Genomic DNA, 22,073 nt, shown 5'->3' on the forward strand with positions numbered 1-22,073 from the left:
TCTTCATTAAGTAAATGTAGACCAGCAGTTGGCTTGTCTTTCCTTTAAAAAAGGTCTAGAGGGTTACTCTGCTTGCTCCTGCACCCTTGTCCCGTCCGGTAACCCATGGATACGCTCCACCCATTGCACTGTGCAGATGAGACTACTGGCCAGAGGCCACACTGAACATTAACCGAGAGGACACTTAAGAGTTTAGCTGGCTGACCTAATGCTTGTACAAAAAGAATACTCAAATCCAGGAACAGGTTGAATCTGTGTCCGGGAAACCACTGCTTAGTGTTCTGACCCAAGTTAATGAATGAGAAGACATTTACTTAAATCAAAGATTTTAATTACCTAAACATGAGTTGTTTCATCTTCACCAACATTCCCACAAACCAGGAAATGTAATTTTGAATGAAATTGTTATGCCAGCAAAAGACATAAAGACACATGCATTTGTAGAAATCACAAGCACACATGTACACGTTGAATCATAATGGAAAACATGAAAAGTAAAAAGATAGAAGCCTTACAGATTAGCCAGCTAACTATTGTAAAACAAACCGAATTCACACTTGGCATACATAATGCTGGCTTTCTCAAAAAAGGCCATTGTCTTTGGGAGAAACAAACCTGGCTTCAGCCAACCTATAAAAGACACTGGTTTTCAACCTTGAAAATGAATCTTTAGGTAGAAAGTATATAATGCTATGCACTGTACATAATGCAGCCCTGCATGCCAGGCTTAAAGAGCAAGACTGCACATCATGGGACAACTCCAATGTCTTTGAGTGTCTGTACGTAGCTACCAGACAGAGTGAGGTGGTATGTGGTGACTAGGCCTTTCCTTAGGCTTATTCAATGTGGCAAACACTCCCCATTTTGAGTATAGAAATGTGTTGCATAGAGCTGACAAAAACCTCTATTTGCTATGTACATTGTGCTCATTCTATATGAAGGATTTCTATTTGCAACGTTTCACCGTAGTTGAATAAGCCTGTGATGTGGCTTTCTTGACCGAGCCCAAAAACCCTGTAGTTCAGCATCTTGGGAAACGGTTAACTATAGTACAGCATCTTGGGGAACACTTTTGGGGAACAGCTAGGGAATTACTGACTTAGCTTTAGCGGTTAATGTACACCCATATCTCCTAATGTTTCAAAGTTGACCAATTCATTGATATTTTCAAGTTTATTTGGGTAAGGCAAAAATGGCTGTCATTTTACAGATTCTTCAAGGGCTGATTGCCATTCCTCTTCTGACAGAATTAAGAAGCAAACATGGAAGCCTAAGTATGGACAGACAATCACTGTTATATCTAGTCTCCAGTCAGAAATCGCAATGGCTTTTTCCCCTCAATAAGATTAACTGTACATGTGCAATGCCATGCCTCATAACGCACAATCTTGTGTAGTTTTCAATGTATATGAGGAACGATAAGGACCTGTGGTGGCATGAGACCGCGGAGGGGAGTACGGCTCATAATAATAACCATAACGGAGCAAATGGAATGGCATCAAACACGTGAAAATCAAGTGTTTGATACCATTCCCCCATTCCGCTCCAGCAATTACAACGAGCCTGTCCTCCCTCATTAAGGTGCCAACAACCTCCTGTGGTTTGGTTACTACATCGAGGCCAAAACTTAAAAAGAGTAAAAAAATAGTTTCCCAACCCTCTCACATACAATGAATACAAGAGGATTATTTTTTTGCGTAGAACCCCCCCATCTCAGACTTTAAAAAAAAAAAAAAAAAAATCACAACACCAGACACTCGTGATAGACAACAGCGCAGTATCATTTTACCCCAGGGTACACAATCACACCACCACCAGGCAATACATTCAGGTGCCTCTTTTCCAACTAAGGAGAGGCCTCCTTACAGGCTACCTTGAATGGTGGTCTTCACAGGGAAGGGAGCTTCAGCAGAGACACTTTTCACATAGTTCAAAATACTCAACAAAAAAAACACCTAAAACCTATATGATGCAAAATGCATCATACTGGCTGTATTTCAAAAGTTATGCATCTTGAAAACTTGATTGCTGACATGCAAAACATTTTAGGACTATATCAACAATAGACTAACGAAAAACAAATACCCAAATATTTTCCTTTAAGGACCCTTAGCAGTGAGAATTAGAATGCCTAACGTAAATATCATGGGATTTGGCCGTTTCAACTATTTGTTTTTGGAATTCTAGGCCCTTTGGGGTAAGTTCAAAATCTTGATGGAACATCAGAACAAAAATCCTTTAAGATTGGTTTTCTTAAAAAAACCTAAGTGATTTCGTTTGTTATTGACCTCCGAATTGCAGAGTTCCATCTTTGGCCCGACCTCTTGGCATTTGATTGGTTGAAACCCTGCTCAGCAGAGGCATTAAAAAGGATTAGCAAGAAATTCCCCAGAAGTGACAAAACACATTATTTGAGAGTCCCTGATGCATAGGACAATCAATTAGACATTTCACAACCTCCCCCTCAAGACAAAATGGCTCACAAAAGACTTGGTCTTCCATTAAGCATCCTATGATGGAAACGCTGGAATCCCAGTTCAATTCACCATCGGATGTGCAAAGGCCGAAAATAAAGGGAATATTGGGGAACATGTTTGTTTGCTGATTAGATCAGTCATTCTCTATGGTCCAAAGAGTCCAAGGCATAATATTATTTATAGTGTCAAGGCACATTTGGTTACAGCATCCACCACAGTGGCAAATTGGTTGTCAAGGCTGTTCAGGTTTTAATTGGTTTGCAGAGTCATTTTTTTCCCCACGTCCACAGTGATTTTGGTGTATAATTGATCCTTCTCCACTTTGACCACTTTGTACGACAGGGTTTTTATGCCATCTTTGTTCATGGTCTCCTTGGTGTGGGCGATGCGGTCGAACCTGGAAAGAAAAAACACAGCTCAACCACAATTCAATGACGTGGTTTAAGACCCAAGTCTTTTTTTATTTGGTTAAGGTGTAGCCTATGGCAAACATCTCCTCTGGATTTCACAAAAATCATTGCTTGTTATACACTACTTGATTAAACGCTACTCAAGAAATCTAACCACGGCAATCAAACAAATTAAAGTGCTACTGAAAAGTAATCCGCCACACAGTCTAGCTAACTGCCGCCGCTGATGAATAGATAATCAATAGCCCTGATGGATCAGTGAAGCCTAGTGTGATAATGACCACATTTATTGTTATGGATGTTGAGGCTTCTACTCCACGTCAATGTTTGCCCAGGCTTCTACTCCACGTCAATGTTTGCCCAGGCTTCTATTGCACGTCAATGTTTGCCCAGGCTTCTATTGCACGTCAATGCCTTCAGAGGTTTTTATTGCAGTGTTAAGTTTGCTTCTGTACAGAGAAGAATGGCCGAGCTGACCAAGTCATCCAGTGTTCGTGAGAAATGACGTCAAGGGAAACAGTAGGTAGTGACTGGATCCTTGTGTGACGAGGGCAAGGAGAGCCTGAGGAGTGTTCAACTGTGCACACCTTTTGTTTCCGCTCTTCTGCTCTCCTTTACAGATCTGATAGAGCTGGATAAGTGAAACCAATATAGCTGAAACTAGGTGGACCTAGAGATGTGCAACTTTCTCTTTCAAGGCGATTCGATGTGATACAGGAACGATGTGTTTTAGTTTGAAACAATTCGGTTTGATTAGAGAATTATTCAATGCACTATCATTTGTTGCATAAACACATTCCTTTTCCATTCTAAATTAAAATCTGCTGCTGATGGAGCTCATGAGCTGGGCCTCTCTGAGCAGACTTCTGTGTGTGTGTGTGTGTGTTCATGAGCTGGGCCTCTCTGAGCAGACTTCTGTGTGTGTGTGTGTGTGTGTGTGTAAATTAAATATGTTTATGGTGTACGTACTATGTAGGCACCTCAGCTGAGTCATGAGGGAGACTAGTAGGGATTAAAAAGTTTAAGATACAAGTGAATCCCAACCCGATGCAAATGTAGGCTACTGATATTGCCTGGTGTTGTCCGGTATGCAAAATGACTTGCCGACCTCTAGTTGACAGTCATTGATCTACATGGCCGATTAATTAGGGCTGATTTCAAGTTCATAACAATCGGTAATCTGCATTTTTGGATGCCGATTATATTGCATTCCTCGAGGAAACTGGGTGGCAGGCTGACCACCTGTTAAGCGAGTGCAGCAAGGAGCCAAGGTAAGTTGCTAGCTAGCATTAAAAGTATCTTATAAAAAACCATCTTCACATAATCACTAGTTAACTACACATGGTTGATGATATTACTAGGTTAACTAGCTTGTCCTGCGTTGCATATAATCAATGCGGTGCCTGTTAATTTATTGAATCACAGCCTACTTTGCCAAACGGGTGATGATTTAACAAAAGCTCATTCGCGAAAAAAGCACAATCGCTGCAGTAATGTACCTAACCATAAACATCAATGCCTTTCTTAAAATCAATACATAGAAGTATATATTTTTAAACCTGCATATTTAGTTAAAAGAAATTCCTGTTAGCAGGCAATATTAACTAGGGAAATTATGTCACTTCTCTTGCGTTCATTGTATGCAGAGTCAGGGTACATGCAACAGTTTGGGCCGCCTGGCTCGCTGCGAACTAATTTGCCAGAATTTTACATAATTCTGGCATAACATTGAAGATTGCGCAATGTAAACAGCAATATTTAGACTTAGGGTTGCCACCCGTTCAATAAAATACGGAACAATTCCGTATTTCACTGAAAGAATAAATGTTTTGTTTTCGAAATTATAGTTTCCGGATTTTACCATATTAATGAGTTAAGGCTCGTATTTGTGTTTATTATATTATAATTAAGTCTATGATTTGATATAGCAATCTGACTGAGCGGTGGTAGGCAGCAGCAGGCTTGTAAGCATTCATTCAAACTTTATTGCGTTTGCCAGCAGCTCTTAGCAATGGTTGAAACACAGCGCTGTTTATGACTTCAAGCCTATAAACTCCTGAGATTAGGCTGGCCATACTAAAGTGCCTATTAGAATATCCAATAGTCAAAAGTATATGAAATACAAAAATGGTAGAGAGAGAAATAGTCGACACGTCATAATTCCTATAATAACTACAACCTAAAAGTCCTTAACTGTAAATATTGAATAACTGGGAATATTGAACCACCAGCTTTCATATGTTCTGAGCAAGGAACTTAAACGTTAGCTTTTTTACATGACACATACTGCAAATTTAGTTTCTTCTCCAACACTGTTTTTGCATTATTTAAACCAAATTGAGCATGTTTCATTATTTATTTGAGACAAAATTGATTTTATGCATTATATTAAGTTTCTAAAAAATGTAAAAGTGTTCTTTGTTCATTCAGTATTGCTGTAATTCTCATTATTACAAATCTATATAAAAAAATATAATAAATTGGCCGATTAATCGGTATCGGCTTTTTTTGGTCCTCCAATAAACCGGTATCGGTGTTGAAAAATCATAGTTGGTCGACCTCTACTGTCAATACAGTAGCATGCAGTTCGACAGTGAAGGAGAGGACGTATCAGTTGTCCCAAAATAAGGTGATTTTGGAAGAGAGACAGAATGTAGGCCTAACATAAATTTAACATTTTAGTGACCCGTAAACGCTTGATTAGATTTTTTTGGACCGATACATGCTACATTTGGATCGGTTTTGGAATCCACGGACCGATGCACTTGTATCTTAAACGTTTGAAAAAAACATCTGGGACCGGTGCGTATTGTTGAATCAGTACATCCCTTGGTGGACCCATTGCTTACTCCTATTAAATCCAATTTGGCTAGTTTCATGCGAAAGGGAGTGAGCAAACCCAGAGAGGGTACCATTATACATGGAAATAGAGCCCCTGAGAGCAGGAGTTGGAACCTCACCTCTGTGGGTTGTCTTCGTTCCCACCATCCCGGTTGTGGCGGATCATCCTGCATTTCCCCACGGCTCCGCTGGGCCGTGAGATGGTCATCCCCTTGGAGTTCAGCCTGTTAAAAACACAGCAGAAGCTGGAGTCAGACCACCAGTCTAACTAAAACACTGTGGGATGCAGTTAAAACAGCTTCTACACCTGGGAGAAAATCTGCACATTTTTCTTACACCAGTGAAATAAACCTAAAAAAGGTAAAGGAAAATGTAGGATAGATGTGAAAGGGAGTAAAACAGGTTATTTGGTTTTCATTCAGTTGCCTCTGTGCAAGAGATGCAAATAGTGCACTATTGCCTAACTTAGGTGTAACCAGAGAGGAAGAGGCAAAGTGAGAGTGTTTACTCTGCCCAGAATCTGTCCATGTTAAGCAGATCATTCATCATTAAGCAAGTGAGGAGTTTTTGTATTGGGGGGGGAATGAGTGTTACATTATATTAGAAGATAAAACTGAATTGCTATTTTGATACATGAGGCTTATTTCATCTAATAGAAGTTTTGTAATGCTTAGGTTGATATGAGTGCACTGATAAGTGTGATGCACGCGACATCCCGGCAACTTTGAGAAAAAAAAACATAGGCTTCTCATCATTATATCCAGAATCTCTGGGGTAACTACACTGGAAATTGATTGTTTGTGTAGCATGGTTCAGGGTCACAGCTGATAAAAGCTTCCAGAGCACAGTGAATAACTGAGTATGTCTGGAAACATCCTGTCTGCTATTGTTTACAGTATCCTTTTCAAAATGGATATGGTGACTTATCAAGCAAGCATTCCAAAGAGCTCAAAAAAACAACAACATCTTAACACCTTGTGCTGTTGGGCATTCAACAGTATGTGTGGAGTTCATCTATAATTCACTTCTGGAGACAGTGTTCAGTTTGGCTGGTCTATAGTGAAGCTATTAGGTTACTCATGTCTCAAAATGCACAAGTTAACGAAGCACAGTACATGTTATGTTGAGAGAATTTCATCCCAAAACCGTCCCTTTGATATTTTAAATACACATACATACATTTAAATAAATAATTCAATAAATAAACTTGCTTAAGTGCCAAAATTCAGCATCATTTGACATGTCCCTCGTTTTCACCATCACTGTAAGGCCCTAGTTCGTGTTGCTTTGACATTATTTTAAGGCCTGTTATAAACTCTTTTTAATATTCTGAAACAATTAATTTAAAAAAAACATTTTATTCTAAAGAAACATTGAATATCTAAGTCAAATTATAGTGTGAATTTTTTTATATTTTATTCTCTACTGGTTACTGGACCCCACTTCCTCCTCCATAGTCAGAAAACAGAACAGCAAATAGTCCAACGCTCACAGCATTGCTAACTCAAGCTAAACTGAATAGCATTTCAGCCATTCTGACAGCCGACCTTTGAAGGCAGTGCTGCTTATGTCAGCACGTTGATAGTCTAGAGGCAGGCTATTCGAAACACATGACTCAAGACAAATAAGGTATACAAGTTACATTCAAATGCCAAACTCCTTCCAATCTTTACACTGTTTTCTGCATTAGTGATTTAAAATGCTTGTTTGTCTAACTGATAGGGGTAAGGATAAACAAGCCTTTGTGCATTTAATAAGAAGAAACGAAATAATACAGGATTCATTTGGCAAGTGACACTTTATATATAGCCTCTTTTTTTGCCTGATTCTTGACTACTCCTTTATAGAGCCTGGTTTTGATCAGTCACGTGAAAAATAAAGGGGGGGAGGAGCCTTAGTAACAACTGTGTGCTGTTGGCATCATTCATAAACTGGAGAAAGAGAGATAGCTGGAGGGGATGTGTTCCGGGAGTGTCTCAGAGATAGGACACATCCTCACAAATGACAAGTTTGTTTGGGTGTCCCATCTGCTTGTGAAAGCACCTCGGCTGAAATGGATGCTAACAGGATACTCACTGATGCATCATTTCCTTCAAGAGCAAATGGTGGTAGTGGCATACAAGGGCACGCTTTGGGGCAAGTTGGAACAATGCAAAAAGTAGGGCTAGAAACAACGACGCACACCCCATGTAACAGGGTTTCAACATGTGATGGCGTTTCAACATTGCGCACTCAAGAAAATATTTTCATGTGAAACCTTGGCTATCACTTTACCCAATAAATATGAATGATCTGCTTTTTACATGGAGTCCTCCTATGAGCCACAGACATTTGTTTGAGAGTGGCTGTGCGGACTCTGACCTGTTGAAAATGTCGTCGTCCTCTCCTCCCCAGCCCCAGTAGTTGTTGGGGAAGCCGTTGATCTTGAGGAATTGCTCCTTGCTCATTGACGACACGCCTCCAAAGTACTGGTTGTACGGCAATCTGAGAGCAAGAGAGAGATACAGAGAGAGAGAGAGAGAGCGGAAAGAGAAATAAATGGAGAACCTTGAATTTGTTTATTAGAGTTTAAACTAGGCTTGGGCAGTATACCATATACTGGGATATTTGGACATAACTTTCAGTGAAAGTCATTGTTTTTTTGATTCAATAGTGATCAGGTATGTGCAACTATAGTTTTTCCATTCACAGAAAAATACATTAGAGCAACACATTCGGCAGATGGCGGCTTCATTTTTATCAGATGCCAACAGAAGTGCAACGCTATTTGGTTGGCAGCCACACAAGTAAATGAGCTTTTAAATGAAAAAGCAAGGTCTTTGTTGTTGTTGTTGATGTGCGGCCATCATATTTCTAAAGTTTAGGCCTATCATAAAAATAATGTAGCCAAGCTACAATTTCTAATATTTTGCTTAAAGCTAATCTTCCATTTTACCAGAGAAAAATAGGCTGGCTACACCGAGAGAAGTACCGGGGAGAAAAGAAGCGCTGTCTGCTGATAGAATGCCCTTCGTGAATTCTCATTCGAGTTTAGATGTGTCTGATGAGGAGCATAAATTACAATAAGTAGTATTTTAGAGCTGCAGGTTATAAAACGCAGCAAAAAATTTATGCTTTTAATCTTTGTTTCCTGTGTAAAAAAAAAGGGGTAAATGACTCTGGCTCTAACAGAAACCGTAGTCAGTGCCTTACGTTCTAGGAAAGAGGAAGTATCTGCCTAGCAAATGAGGTGCTGCAGAAAAACCCTCCTCCTCAGTTTCTTATCACTGCCTTCTGCAAGTTACATGTTGGCTCTCTGTACAGTGTACTGTAGGGAAACATGGAGCCAAGAGACTGAAGCACCCTGGTTTAGCCTTGCCTCACTTGCCTGTTTATTTTGGACACCGAGTTAGCCTTGGCTATCATGACATTCTTTAAATCCCATTGCTAACATTGGAAAGGTCAGCACAATTAAGAAAATCAACAAAATCAAACAAAAGACATGAATCCATTGTGGGACTTAGTCACCGAACAAATGACCCAACAAGGGAAGCTTGGCGTCTTTCCTGGAGCCGGATTTCCCTGCCAAAATCCTGTTGGATATTGAATCCAGATGCTTGGTGAGCTGCATGCCCTTCAAGGAACATGACACACAGTATACAAGCTGTTGTCTGTGCAACAAAGGGAAAGGTTTGGTAAGAGTATGCCCATAAAAACCCAGTTACAAGCCAAGAGACCTGTACTATGACCTGTAACACAGGAGGAATGCAGCACTAGGACGTCACATCTGGGGTCAGCTTACTTTACCAATCTAAATCTTACATCAGAAGCAGGCAACAGAGCCAAACAGCTGTGTAGGCCCAGAGTTGTGAATCACAACAGAAGAGAAGCTCCCAAATCCTTTTATCAACCACGCAGACAAAGATAGTCACGCATCACAGAGCTCCTCCCTGTCTGACATGTCACGGTGTTACACATGTAGAGCAACAGCTAAACCCATCTAGAGTTTGCTCTACTGGTCCACTCCCCCTCCACGGTCAGAAAACAGAGCAGCAAACAGAACACTGTGTGACACTAGGCTAAACTGATGAGTATTTAAGCCATTCTGACAGCAGACCTCTGAAGCCAGTGAGCACATTGTAAGTGATGAAGCAGGCTATTCAAAAAAACAGGACTCCAGGCAAATAAGGTCCCAATGAGGGACAGTTTACTACTAAATAAAATGATATGCTAAGTGCTTTCCAATCTTTCCAACACCGCCTTCTGCATTAGCAATAAAAATGCTTGCTTGTCTTACTGTCAGAGGTACGGAGAAACAAGCCTTTGTTCATTTAAATAAGAATATATGAAATAAAATTCCTTTGGCAAGTGACACTTTATAAGTGGCCTGCTGTTTTACAGAACCTGGTTTTGATCAGTCACGTGAACAATAAGGAAGAAAGAAATCCTTAGTACAACTCACCTGTGCTGCTGGCATCATCCACCCCCCCGGGAACATGGCAGTACTGACCCCATCACTAAGCACTGCTTACTGTAAACGTCTCTACACAGCTACGGAGGTAAAGACAGCCAGAACCGGAACCTCAACAACGAAAGATGACAAAGTCCATAGAACGTCATAGAACCCACAGGTGCTCTTTAAGCTTTTATGTGGACACTCCCGTCCGTGTGTGTGTGTGTGTGTGTGAACGCTCATTCATGTCGGTACTATGGGCAGTGAACTGGAGAGAGACAAAGACAATTCCAGGGCTATCCGTTGGTAGTGTTGGCTTACCTGAAGCCAAACTTGTCCATGGAAACAGACAGGTGCCTGGGCTGTCTGAAGCACCTGTAGGTGTTGCGGTCATCCATGGGGATGAGGTCCACGTCACTGAACACAAAGCAGCCGTAGTCGTACTCCTTCAGGGCCTCCGAGTAGCCAACGTTGAGGAGCTTGGCACGGTTGAAGACTTCATTGCCGTCCTAGAGAGTGTGAATGGAGGGAATGTGGGGTTAGAATTGGAAGGTGAATCGTGTAGAAAGAAAATACTTATTGTTGAGTGTCTAGACAAGGGAAGGAAAATCTGCTCCTCATTGGTTGTTTGGCCACCCATTTCTCAAGGGACTAAAGCGCACACCAGAACTAAGGCTAAACTGAAGCATCCAGGGGGCTATCTATTATAATGCGATTGACAATGCATACGTGTCAGAAACAGTACCAGACCTTGTTTAAATGAAAATTTTGGCGCATACAATACAGTACTTAAGAGTCGTTTGTCTTTGATGACGTTGTGTTGGCATCTTGTTGTTTGCTGGAAAACCTGTGTTTACCTTGAACGAGTGGAGGACAGAGGAGCCTATTAAAGAAGAAGTTACAGGTCTGTGAGAGCCAGAAATCTTGCTTGTTTGTAGGTGACCAAATACTTATTTTCCACCATAATTTGTAAATAAATTCATTAAAAAATCCTACAATGTGATTTTCTGGATTTTTTTTCTCCTCATTTTGTCTGTCATAGTTGAAGCGTACCTATAATGAAAATTACAGGCCTCTCTCATATTTTTAAGTGGGAGAACATGCACAATTGGTGGCTGACTAAATAGTTTTTTGCCCCACTTTATTTACTACAGTACTTATCTGTAGCATTTACAACATTCAATTTACAACAAGCAGTAAATATTACACATGATCGAGGGATACTACAGTGTATAGTATACTAGAGTTTACTATATAATTCAATAGTAAGTACCGTAGTATTTGTTCATGTGGGTGAGTTTGTCTTTTTTTCCTCTTCTCAGGCTGAAAAAAAGGCAGGGTTACCAGGGCTGATGTAGTTCTACTGGGATGATTCTCTTTGGCAAAAGGACAATTGCTCTTAAATACAAGTAAAACTAAATGCATGCTCTTCAACCGATCGCTACCTGCACCTACCCGCCTGTCCAACATCACTACTCTGGACGGCTCTGACTTAGAATACGCGGACAACTACACATACTTAGGTGTCTGGTTAGACTGTAAACTCTCCTTCCAGACCCATATCAAACATCTCCAATCCAAAGTTAAATCTAGAATTGGCTTCCTATTTCGCAACAAAGCATCCTTCACTCATGCTGCCAAACATTCCCTTGTAAAACTGACAACCCTACCAATCCTCGACTTTGGCGATGTCATTTACAAAATAGCCTCCAATACCCTACAACAAATTGGATGCAGTCTATCACAGTGCAATCCGTTTTGTCACCAAAGCCCCATATACTACCCACCATTGCGACCTGTACGCTCTCGTTGGCTGGCCCTCGCTTCATACTCGTCGCCAAACCCACTGGCTCCATGTCATCTACAAGACCCTGCTAGGTAAAGTCCCCCCTTATCTCAACTCGCTGGTCACCATAGCATCACCCACCTTTAGCACGCGCTCCAGCAGGTATATCTCTCTGGTCACCCCCAAAACCAATTCTTTCTTTGGCCGCCTCTCCGTCCAGTTCTCTGCTGCCAATGACTAGAACGAACTACAAAAATCTCTGAAACTGGAAACACTTATCTCCCTCACTAGCTTTAAGCACCAACTGTCAGAGCAGCTCACAGATTACTGCACCTGTATATAGCCCACCTATAAATTAGCCCAAACAACTACCTCTTTCCCTACTGTATTTATTTTATTTATTCATTTATTTTGCTCCTTTGCACCCCATTATTTTTATTTATACTTTGCATTCTTCCACTGCAAATCTACCATTCCAGTGTTTTACTTGCTATATTGTATTTACTTTGCCACCATGACCTTTTTTGCCTTTACCTCCCTTATCTCACCTCATATATAGATTTGTTTATACTGTATTATTGACTGTATGTTTGTTTTACTCCATGTGTAACTCTGTGTCGTTGTATGTGTCGAACTGCTTTGCTTTATCTTGGCCAGGTCGCAATTGTAAATGAGAACTTGTTCTCAACTTGCCTACCTGGTTAAATAAAGGTGAAATAAATAAAAAAATAAATAAAAATAAAGGGAGCATCGTGTTCTGTGTCAGTGTGCCTTCAATGTGAGCGAAGTGCCTCTCAAAGGACACATCTCATATGTCAATGGCTTGATCTGATGGTCCTCCAGAAAAGGTCTGCTTGAATACCCATAGAACCAAAACTGGCTAAAAAAAAAAAAATGGGTCAGAAGAAACCTCCTAATAACATGACGTCAGTCCTTGTTTCGATTGCACCAAATAAAAGCGCTGCTCTGTTTAAGTGAGTTGTCTTGTATTTTTTAAAAACCAGAACGAGGGTGTGTGATGCCAAGAAGCAGCACAGTTAATGTAATCTGGACAGGAGTCCCGACAATTGAATGAATGTTCAGTAAGTAGTGTTCTCCGCTGAAGCACTTTGTTGTCAGTCACATGTCATGTTACACATTGTGGCGATAAAAGAGGCCATCATATGATGCCTCATTAAAATAAACTTTGAGACATCAGCTATGGTCTGAAATAAACATCCGCTAAGGAGGTCTATGAGTGTGTTGCTCTTGGGAGTGTGTCGTTTCCCCTCCACCAAGTGATGCATCCCTCTCTCCTACAGTGCATGACAGCATCATCTGCATACAGGGTGTGGATCATTTGCAAAGACAGAAAGAAGCAAGTGTAGAAGATTTCAGAAGTGCATGTGACCAAAATAGATTTCTCTCAGTCAGTAATAAGAGAAAGAGACAGAAGAGAAATGAAGCACACATTACCAGTAGAACCCCTCAGCCCATGGGGTCACGCAATTGGCCAGAGCAAGCAGGGGACAATTTTCTCCTCTTCCAGCGACCACAGCCATTGGCCAGATACGCCTGACATGCAAAAGGGGAGGCGTTTTGAGCAAGGGGGCAGGGAACCGAGGAAAAAAGAAAAAAGGGAAAAAAAGAGGAAAGGAAAGGAGAAACAGAAGAGAGAAACAGAAAGATTGAGTAGAATTCCAACAAAGACCCAATAATTGTGTTTAACAGCATTGAAGGGCCCTTTAGCAATAGCTAGGTGACTCGACTTCGGAAAACGTCAGATTGACTCATTAGTATAATAGCAGCCATTAAAGCTACTTTTCTTTGCAGTGGACACCACCATGTCAAGCCTGACATCTTGAACCAATTTACTACTTGTGTTGGAGACAAGAGTAGAGTATACTCTAAAAAAATAAAATTAAAAAGTATTTTATATTCAAATAGAACCATGTATTTGCTCAGTATGACGTTCTAGGTGGGGCATTCAGTCTACACTACATGTTGTTTGACACACACTTTACCTGTTGGTGGGTGGGAGGCAACAAGTCTTGGCATGAGATGTGAACAAAGAGTCAATTAGGCCTTCAAGCTGAAAAACAGTACTGGCCTCCCAAGAGCCAATAATACCTACATCTGTACAGAATCATGTAATTAAATGGATAATTAAACTACACCTAACGGATAAGTTTTTTTTTAACAAATAGGAACAGATTTAATCTACAATATGGTCCTGTATGACCGTATTAACTTTGGCTTGTCAATAAATGTTCAAAAGTGACTTTGGTTTATCCCAGACAGCATTGATGACTTGAAGGATATTGAGAAGGATAGACAATCGGTATCCTACGTTCAGGCCAGCCTTTGTGTGAAATGGGATTAGATGACCCAATAACTAATACATTTTCACATTGTCAACTCAGGGCTGTGCAGTGGTATTCATATTCCAGTTTGTCCTTTTACCAGATTGATTTCCAAATACCCTTGAGGTCAACTCCAGTATTCACATAGACTATATTCTCACAGGTATGGGGATTTACTAACACTTTCAATGAGAGCACACACACACTCCCACACTGAAATCGCGAAAAAACACATTTCTGCCCATCTGTGGCCTCATGTTTCTGAGGCATAGCCGTCGGAAGTAGGGGTGCTGCTAAATCTCAACAACCAAAAAAGTACTCCTGTATGAGTGGAGAAAAATACTGATGTGGTTTAAGCATTTTTGTAGACTTAGAACATCCAATTTAGTTGTTTTTCTATAAAAGTTTTTTTTACAAAAACTGTGAAAGTGAAAAAATAAAATTTAAAAAAGTTAATGACTCACGCAAAAAAAGTAATTGATTTTAGAGGGCCCTATAGTGACACCACTCAGGCTAATGATTGACACTGATAACAACCAGTTTGTAGCTATTATAGTAGTCAAAACTGAGGAGACAACTTGTGGCACTAAGTGCTTATCATGATCACTACTCTATGGTCAACTTGTCAGTCTTTGATCAAAAGTGTTGGCTAGTAGCCATCTAGATACTTCTCTGTGGAGACAAACTGATTAGAGGCAACATGATATTCACCATGTTGAACCAAGAGCATGTAAAACTAGTGTAGAACTGTGCTTTGTTGATGAAAAAAAACATTAAAAAACAGACTTGATATCACCTGAGCAGGTAACTACACACGTTAAACAATAATGCTAAAAGTAAAACATTAAAATCGATAGTTACATATCAGAATATTATTTTTGCGTTAGTTTGCTGTACCTGCACCAAAACTACACTTTTTATCCCATAATAGCTTGTTCTCAAATAGGGATCCAATTTGTTTTCAGAGCTTTCATTACCATGATTGATCAAAACTCGTTTTTCTCGTGGCTCTCTCGTCTCTCTGCAGCAGACAGAGCAATAGAAATCACAGTATCAAATCGCGATACGTACAGAAGCGCAATACATATCGTATCAGCGCCTAAGTCTCATGATATCGTATCATGAGGTCCCTGGCAATTCCCAGACCTACTAAATTAGACCTATATGATCACAAAATGGCCCGAATTAGGCCTACTGACTGTTTTTCGATCTAGAAAAGACAGGAAGTGTGTCTAGGCCAGGTTCCCCAAATGTTTTGCATGAAAGTTGAAGTACAACCCTTGTTGAATTCTTCCTTTAGTTATCTGTAACCAACTCTATACCTTGTTGTACATCAAAGAAAGAGAGTTCCATTACTCCAATAAAGGATCTTGATGAAAAGAAACGTGAAAGGATAAAAAGAGCGTTCCAGACCTGGCTATTCTCGCAGGTCTTTCAAGTGACAGAGATAGACAGTGTGGCTTTCAGCGTTTTCTGCATCACGTCCATTTGTGTTCGGTGATAGTCTCTTGGTTGTGCAAACACCATGAATAAATAAAGGAAATGGACAAAGAACAGACGCCGAGACAAATGCTGGCACTACGTTTAATGATCTGATTTCTTCCCATATATACGGGAACACAAAGGACTACTGCAAATTGTAGGAGTTGTTAAAAAGGAGGGAGGCATCAGTTACTTGGATGCTAGCCTACTCTTTCTCTTGACACGTCAAACCTTTGACAGACTGGGAGAAAAAAAAATTACACACACACACACACACACACACACATATATATATATATATATATATATATAAAAAGGGACTAAAAAGCTTCTCTGACAAGCAACACAAGGTTGAATCTGACTGAAGTTCGCCGTCCCAGAAGAGTTCGGCTACTCAATAAGCACACAAATCTACCAGCACGTCTCAACGAGCCAAGTCACTTGGCAGCTGCCATTACGGCCTGTAATTTGGGGGCTTGATGCCCTTTTGTTTTTACACAGCCTACCCATTCTGCTTAAAAGCGTAAAACCCAAATAAAATATGGCGAAAGTACCTGTGATGTACAGTACCAGTAAACTCCCGCTAGCCTAAATTTGAAATATACAGAGCACCTTTGTTTATTTCTTGCAGTAAGACAGCCTAATTTTAAAAAAGGGTACTGCCTGCCTACACTGAGACTTGCTCACTGGTTAAAACCGTTTAACCTGCATTTCCCACTACTCCATCCTGCTGTATGCAGACAAGAGAGCAGACGTGTGCCGGCTGGGAGGGACCCACCTGGTTGATGACATAGACGCCATAGTCCAACTGCTGGCGCTGAAGGATGGGGTGGAGGTAGTAGAGCCAGAACTTGAGGTGCTCGTCGCGGTTGCGGAAAGGGATGATGATGGCCACCTTCTGGAGGGCCACGCAGTCTTTGGGCTTGAAGCGCCCCCCATTCTTAAGATTGGGGTTTTCCTTCCTTACCACGTCCAGGCTGACTGGGTTGGAGAACTCAATTCGCAGTGGGCCAACTGGACGAGAACGAGAGAGGAGAGGTCATACATTTTTGTCAGGGCTCCATATCTACAATAGCCCTGATAATTGATGATTCGGTAGAGCCAATGGAAATAGCATGTCAAATCTAAAACTCCATTGGTCCCAGGCCTCCCACAGTGAACTTCACTACTTTCATTAAAATCTGCTTTCTCTGCCCTCAGATTTAGCCTCACATTGAAGTGTTTCACCATTTACTTTTCAGGACAACATGGGCTACAAGTAGAACACAAAGTAATTTGATAAACAGTTATTGACAAATGTCAAAAAACAAATAAGGTCCACCAAACAAACCCTGATAAAAAAAAAAACATTTATAATACTATAAGTACAGAAATTGTTGGAGGGAAATGAATATCCAACTAGTCAGTGACAACTTTGTGGAGGTTGGAGTTTGTGACAGCAACTAAGTAATTTTATTATAGACACTATGTCCTGGGATTCCTATGATCTTCTATGTAAGAGAACCTCTTACGTTCTAACGACTCGTGCAGTTTGTGAGCGCCACACAGCAAAACAGGTTACATGTGCTAGTTTGTGAGAGTTTCAGCTTTTCATAGATGGGATTTGTCTATTTCTTCTGCACCCGCTGATACCAACCATACGTCTGTGTGATTCACGGGGACTGAGATAGAGCAGTGTTTGTGAGACCAGGATGTGTTTTGGGGAGTCCGCTCTAGCTCAGCCACCGTTAAGCAGTCTGTAGCTCAAACAGACAATGTTTAAAATCATATCGTAGGACTAATATAGGTTGGGCAGGTTTATACTATAGGAAGGAAATCTAGCCTAGCTATCCAATCTCCTGACAATGTCTTCTGAACTGTTTTATTATTAAAAGCTGCAATGTAACTTTTTGGGTGACCTGACCAAATTCACATAGAAAAGGGTGTTATAGATCTGTCACTCATTGAAAGCAAGTCTAAGAAGCTGTATATGTGTTCTATGGGCGCCATTTCTATGTGACCCTTTCTTAAGTTTTGTTTTTGTGGCTTTTACTTCCAGTTTTATGCCCCAGCTTCACACAACTGAAACAATACAATATCTTTGGTTATGCAAAATATATTTCAAAGCAGTTTAGATGGTACAATGATTCTCTACACCAGTGGTTCCAAAACTTGTTATAGTCCCGTACCCCTTCAAACATTCAACCTCCAGCTGCGTACCCCCTCTTCTAGCACCAGGATCAGCGCACTCTCAAATGTTGTTTTTGCCATCATTGTAAGCCTGCCACACACACTATATGATACATTTATTAAACATAAGAATGAGTATGTTGTCACAACCCAGCTCGTGGGAAGTGACAAAGAGTTCTTATAGGACCAGGGAACAAATAATAATATAATAATGATGCTCTTTATTTAGCCATCTTACATATAAAACATAATTTGTTCATCACAAAAAACAAAAAAAACAGAAAAAACATCACCCAGACAGGCCAGTCATCATGCAAGCAGTCAGACAAGTGAAAATGGTCAGTAAAAAACAAAGCTTTTCTCTCAATTTAAAAAAGAAACGTGCCAATACTTTGCCCCTTGATAACCAGTGCAGTATGCTGTAAAAGCGTTAAATGGTCGCTGGCCATATCATTGCATAATGCAGAAACTACACATGAGTTCAGGGGCCTTGCTTTAACAAAATTAACCATTTTCACTGTAGTGTCCAAAACGTCTTTCAAGCTGTCAGGCATTCCCTTGGCAGCAAGAGCCTCTCGGTGGATGCTGCAGTTTACCCAAGTGGCGTCGGGAGCAACTGCTTGCATGCACGTTACCACTCCACTATGTCTCCCGGTCATGGCTTTTGCGCCATCAGTACAGATACCAACACATCTTGACCACCAAAGTCCATTTGATGACATAAAGCTGTCCAGTACTTTAAGAATATGCTCTCCTGTTTTCCAGTGGTTTGCAGAAGAGGATGTCTTCCTTAATTGACCCCCCATAAACATAAACATATACCAGGAGCTGTGCCAGGCCCGCGATGTCTGTTGACTCATCCAGCTGTAACGCATAGAATTCACTGGCTTGTACGCGAAGCAGTAATTGTTTCAAAAGAAGAGGGCACAACAAAGCCTATTCCCCCTCATGAAACTAAAAAGATATGTCATGGGTCCTGAGATCCTTAAAAAAGGTTGCATCACTGCCTGGTACGGCAATTGCTCGGCCTCTGACCGCAAGGCACTACAGAGGGTAGTGCGTATGACCCAGTACATCACTGGGGCTAAGCTGCCTGCCATCCAGGAACTCTACACCAGGCGGTGTCAAAGGAAGGCCCTAAAAATTGCCTAAGACCCCAGCCACCCCAGTCATAGACTGTTCTCTCTACTGCCGCATGGCAAGCGGTACCAGAGTGCCAAGTCTAGGACAAACAGTTTTTACCCCCAAGCCATAAGACTCCTGAACAAGTAATCAAATGGCTACCCGGACTATTTGCATTGTGTGCCCCCACCCTCCCAACTCCTCTTTTACGCTGCTGCTACTCTCTGTTTATCATATATGCAAAGTCACTTTAACTATATATTTATGTACATACTACCTCAATTGGCCCAAACAACCAGTGCTCCCGCATATTGGCTAACCAGGCTATCTGCATTGTGTCCCGCCACCCACCAACCCATCTTTTACGCTACTGCTACTCTCTGTCCATCATATATATGCAGTCACTTTAACCATGTCTACATGTACATACTACCTCAATCAGCCTGACTAACCGGTGTCTGTATGTAGCCTCGCTACTTTTATAGACTCGCTACTGTTATTTTTCACTGTTGTTTTTATTTCTTTACTTACCTATTGTTCACCTAATACCTTTTTTGCACTATTGGTTAGAGCCTGTAAGTAAGCCTTTCACTGTAAGGTCTACTACACCAGTTGTATTCAACACGTGACAAATAAACGAGGCTACTCAGGCAAGAAAAAAAACTCACCCAAATGTATAGCCAGTTTGAAAATATAAAAATGTACTGTTTGAAAATGTGAATAATTAAAATGTTTATTATTATTTGGCATACCCCCGATGGCATTGCATACCCCAGTTTGGGAATACCTGCTCTACACTATACTTGCTTGTTTTGTCACACAAACTGAAATTAGGTGAACTATTAGAATGTCAGCAACCAGGAAATGGCAGAGTGATTTCTGCATAGTGTAACTTTAAAAGACACAATAGTATGGCTCCTACATGCCAGTGACTTACACAAATAGGTAAGTACTTAGCAACAGTAGGTCAAATTACAACTGCCATACAAAAAAAGAAAAGGTCATACTACATATATGAAATAGTTTACTTAGTGTTGTTTTCTGTAATGTGACCTTGAGATTGACGTTCCTAAACCCCAAGACCACATTGCTTTTCAATTCAATCTCCAAGACTGCTGAGGGCCGAACGAGCACACCACTGTTATCCACAGACTCCCACCTCTGGAGCAGTCAGGGTTTTGTGGCAGAAGGATAGATCAGCTAGGGTCACAGCTGCATAAACATCTCTTTTTTTAAATCTGAGCTAAAGGAGAAGGACACTGAACAACAACAAACCTGTGTGGAAATAAGATAAAACAAACCATGAATTCAAGAGCACTAGCAGTAGACCTATGCTACGCATTAATAATGCATGAATGGGGCTATAGATAGATAGGCCTATTGTATAAATAAGTTAAATACCCTACAGGGTAAGCGGTCATAAATTAACTGGTGGCTATGCACTCATCTATACTTTGAACTTGTAGTTTACATTAGGTTAGAGAATTAAGGGACATGTAATCCAAGCTCTTTATTAATTCCTTATCAGAACATATGAATGATTGCGCCTGACCGACATGGCTAACAACTTGTTTAATTGTTTGCTTATAAGAGACTTTGGCAAGACTACCAACCAATCATCATACAATGCACCATTGATTAAGCTATGTTGATTAAATATGTATGTTGTTCGTTTTGGCAACATATCAGCTAACGTTACTTACCAAGCAGTGGCGATGTGTCAGGACATTTTCCAAGCTCTTTGGTGATTGTAGTCACGTTGTCTACAGAAAAGTGGTTCGTTTCAAACGCGTCCGGTACTGTGTCCTTTGATGCAGTTTGGTCGTGCTTCGCAAATGCAAAACGAAAATTTAACGACCTCACGTAAAAAATGAAAGTGACCGAAATATGGAAAAAACATAGAAGGACGACCAACTTGCAGGTTCTATGGAGAACACTGAAATTCACTGAATCCCGCATCGTTAACTTGCTATGTTAAATTATATGGTTAAACAAATCTAAAGTAGGTAACGTTAGCAAGTTATTTCCTTGTTAACGTTACGAAGTTACAACACCATACCCAATGTCCGAGAATATCCCCTGTCAACTAACTAGCTAATTTACTAGATGCTAGCTGATGGTAAAAAACAAACATTTCCGCTCGAAACAACTTCAACATAATCTTAGTTATATCCTTGCACTTCCGTCGTATTCCGTCCAATAAAGAAGTTGTCTTGTTGTAAAAGCCTCCCTCAAGTTACTATCACAACGGTCCCAAATTTCTTAAACGATTTAGCTAACTATCAGGCGTTATCACTAGCTAGTAGCTAACAGTACAGCAGCGAATAATTACATAGAGCAGCAAGTCCACGAAAGGCAAGATTCTCTGAATAATCCGTTTCCCATTTGCCAAATTGACTTCTACTAAACTCAATTACACACATATATCCGATGGTATTAAAGCTAGTGTATTTAAAATATGACCTTCCAGGACTAACTATGTAACTTCAGAGTTGTACAAATTCGAAAAAATAAAGTAATCCCTCTGACAGACATTTCCTTGTGGAGACCTAACAAAAATTGTCGTCTAGTTCAAGTGGCATCTTCTTCATCTTCTTTAAAGTTTTATGGCAGACTACACCTATTGGTGTATTGCCGCCACCTACTGTACCGGGTGTAACAAAAATAAATTCCATTGCGAGAAGGAGGGGGACCCAGGATAATACTAAATAAATCAAACAACCATCCCACTCCTTCAGTCACATTCAAATCACATCCCTACACAGGCTCTGGTGCCTGTGAGAATGGAGCATTAAATCGACTGGATTCCTTTGTATGCCTCTGCAAAATAACTCCCAAAACACGTTCAGCCACACACACACAATGCCTATTTTCTTAGATTTCCTCTCCATTTGCGCTGTAAAGTTAATATCCAAAGTAATAAATGCTACAAAGTCGACCTTGTTAACATGCAACATGTCAGGATCCCTCTGTTGACAAGGAATATCATCTTGTGTCTCTAGTCCTATTACC

The 22,073-nt window shown here is 40.6% G+C and overlaps 1 protein-coding gene across 1 annotated transcript; it reads right to left on the bottom strand.

Annotated features, from left to right (window-relative positions):
• Positions 1-314: 314 nt before the first annotated feature.
• On the bottom strand, positions 315-21,646 carry LOC112256274 (beta-1,4-galactosyltransferase 1). Its single transcript, XM_024429415.2, has 6 exons — positions 20,765-21,646; positions 16,549-16,784; positions 10,482-10,669; positions 8,090-8,212; positions 5,848-5,952; positions 315-2,874 (listed from the first exon to the last, which is right to left on the bottom strand). Exons 1-6 carry the CDS (start codon positions 21,018-21,020, stop codon positions 2,727-2,729), a joined length of 1,056 nt encoding a protein of 351 aa, XP_024285183.1. The 5' UTR covers positions 21,021-21,646; the 3' UTR covers positions 315-2,726.
• Between the last annotated feature and the right edge of the window lie 427 nt (positions 21,647-22,073).

The sequence above is a fragment of the Oncorhynchus tshawytscha genome, linkage group LG08 (assembly GCF_018296145.1).
Source record: "Oncorhynchus tshawytscha isolate Ot180627B linkage group LG08, Otsh_v2.0, whole genome shotgun sequence".
In the NCBI taxonomy this organism is placed as follows: domain Eukaryota; kingdom Metazoa; phylum Chordata; class Actinopteri; order Salmoniformes; family Salmonidae; genus Oncorhynchus; species Oncorhynchus tshawytscha.

Bases quoted from the DNA above. Each gene is read 5' to 3' on its own strand.
- LOC112256274 (XM_024429415.2), bottom strand. From the start codon at position 21,020: ATGCGGGATTCAGTGAATTTCAGTGTTCTCCATAGAACCTGCAAGTTG. The intron at 16,785-20,764 runs GTAAGTAACGTT...GTTCTCGTCCAG, and splicing joins TGACACATCGCCACTGCTTG to TTGGCCCACTGCGAATTGAG. The intron at 8,213-10,481 runs GTAAGCCAACAC...TCTTGCTCTCAG, and splicing joins ATGGACAAGTTTGGCTTCAG to ATTGCCGTACAACCAGTACT.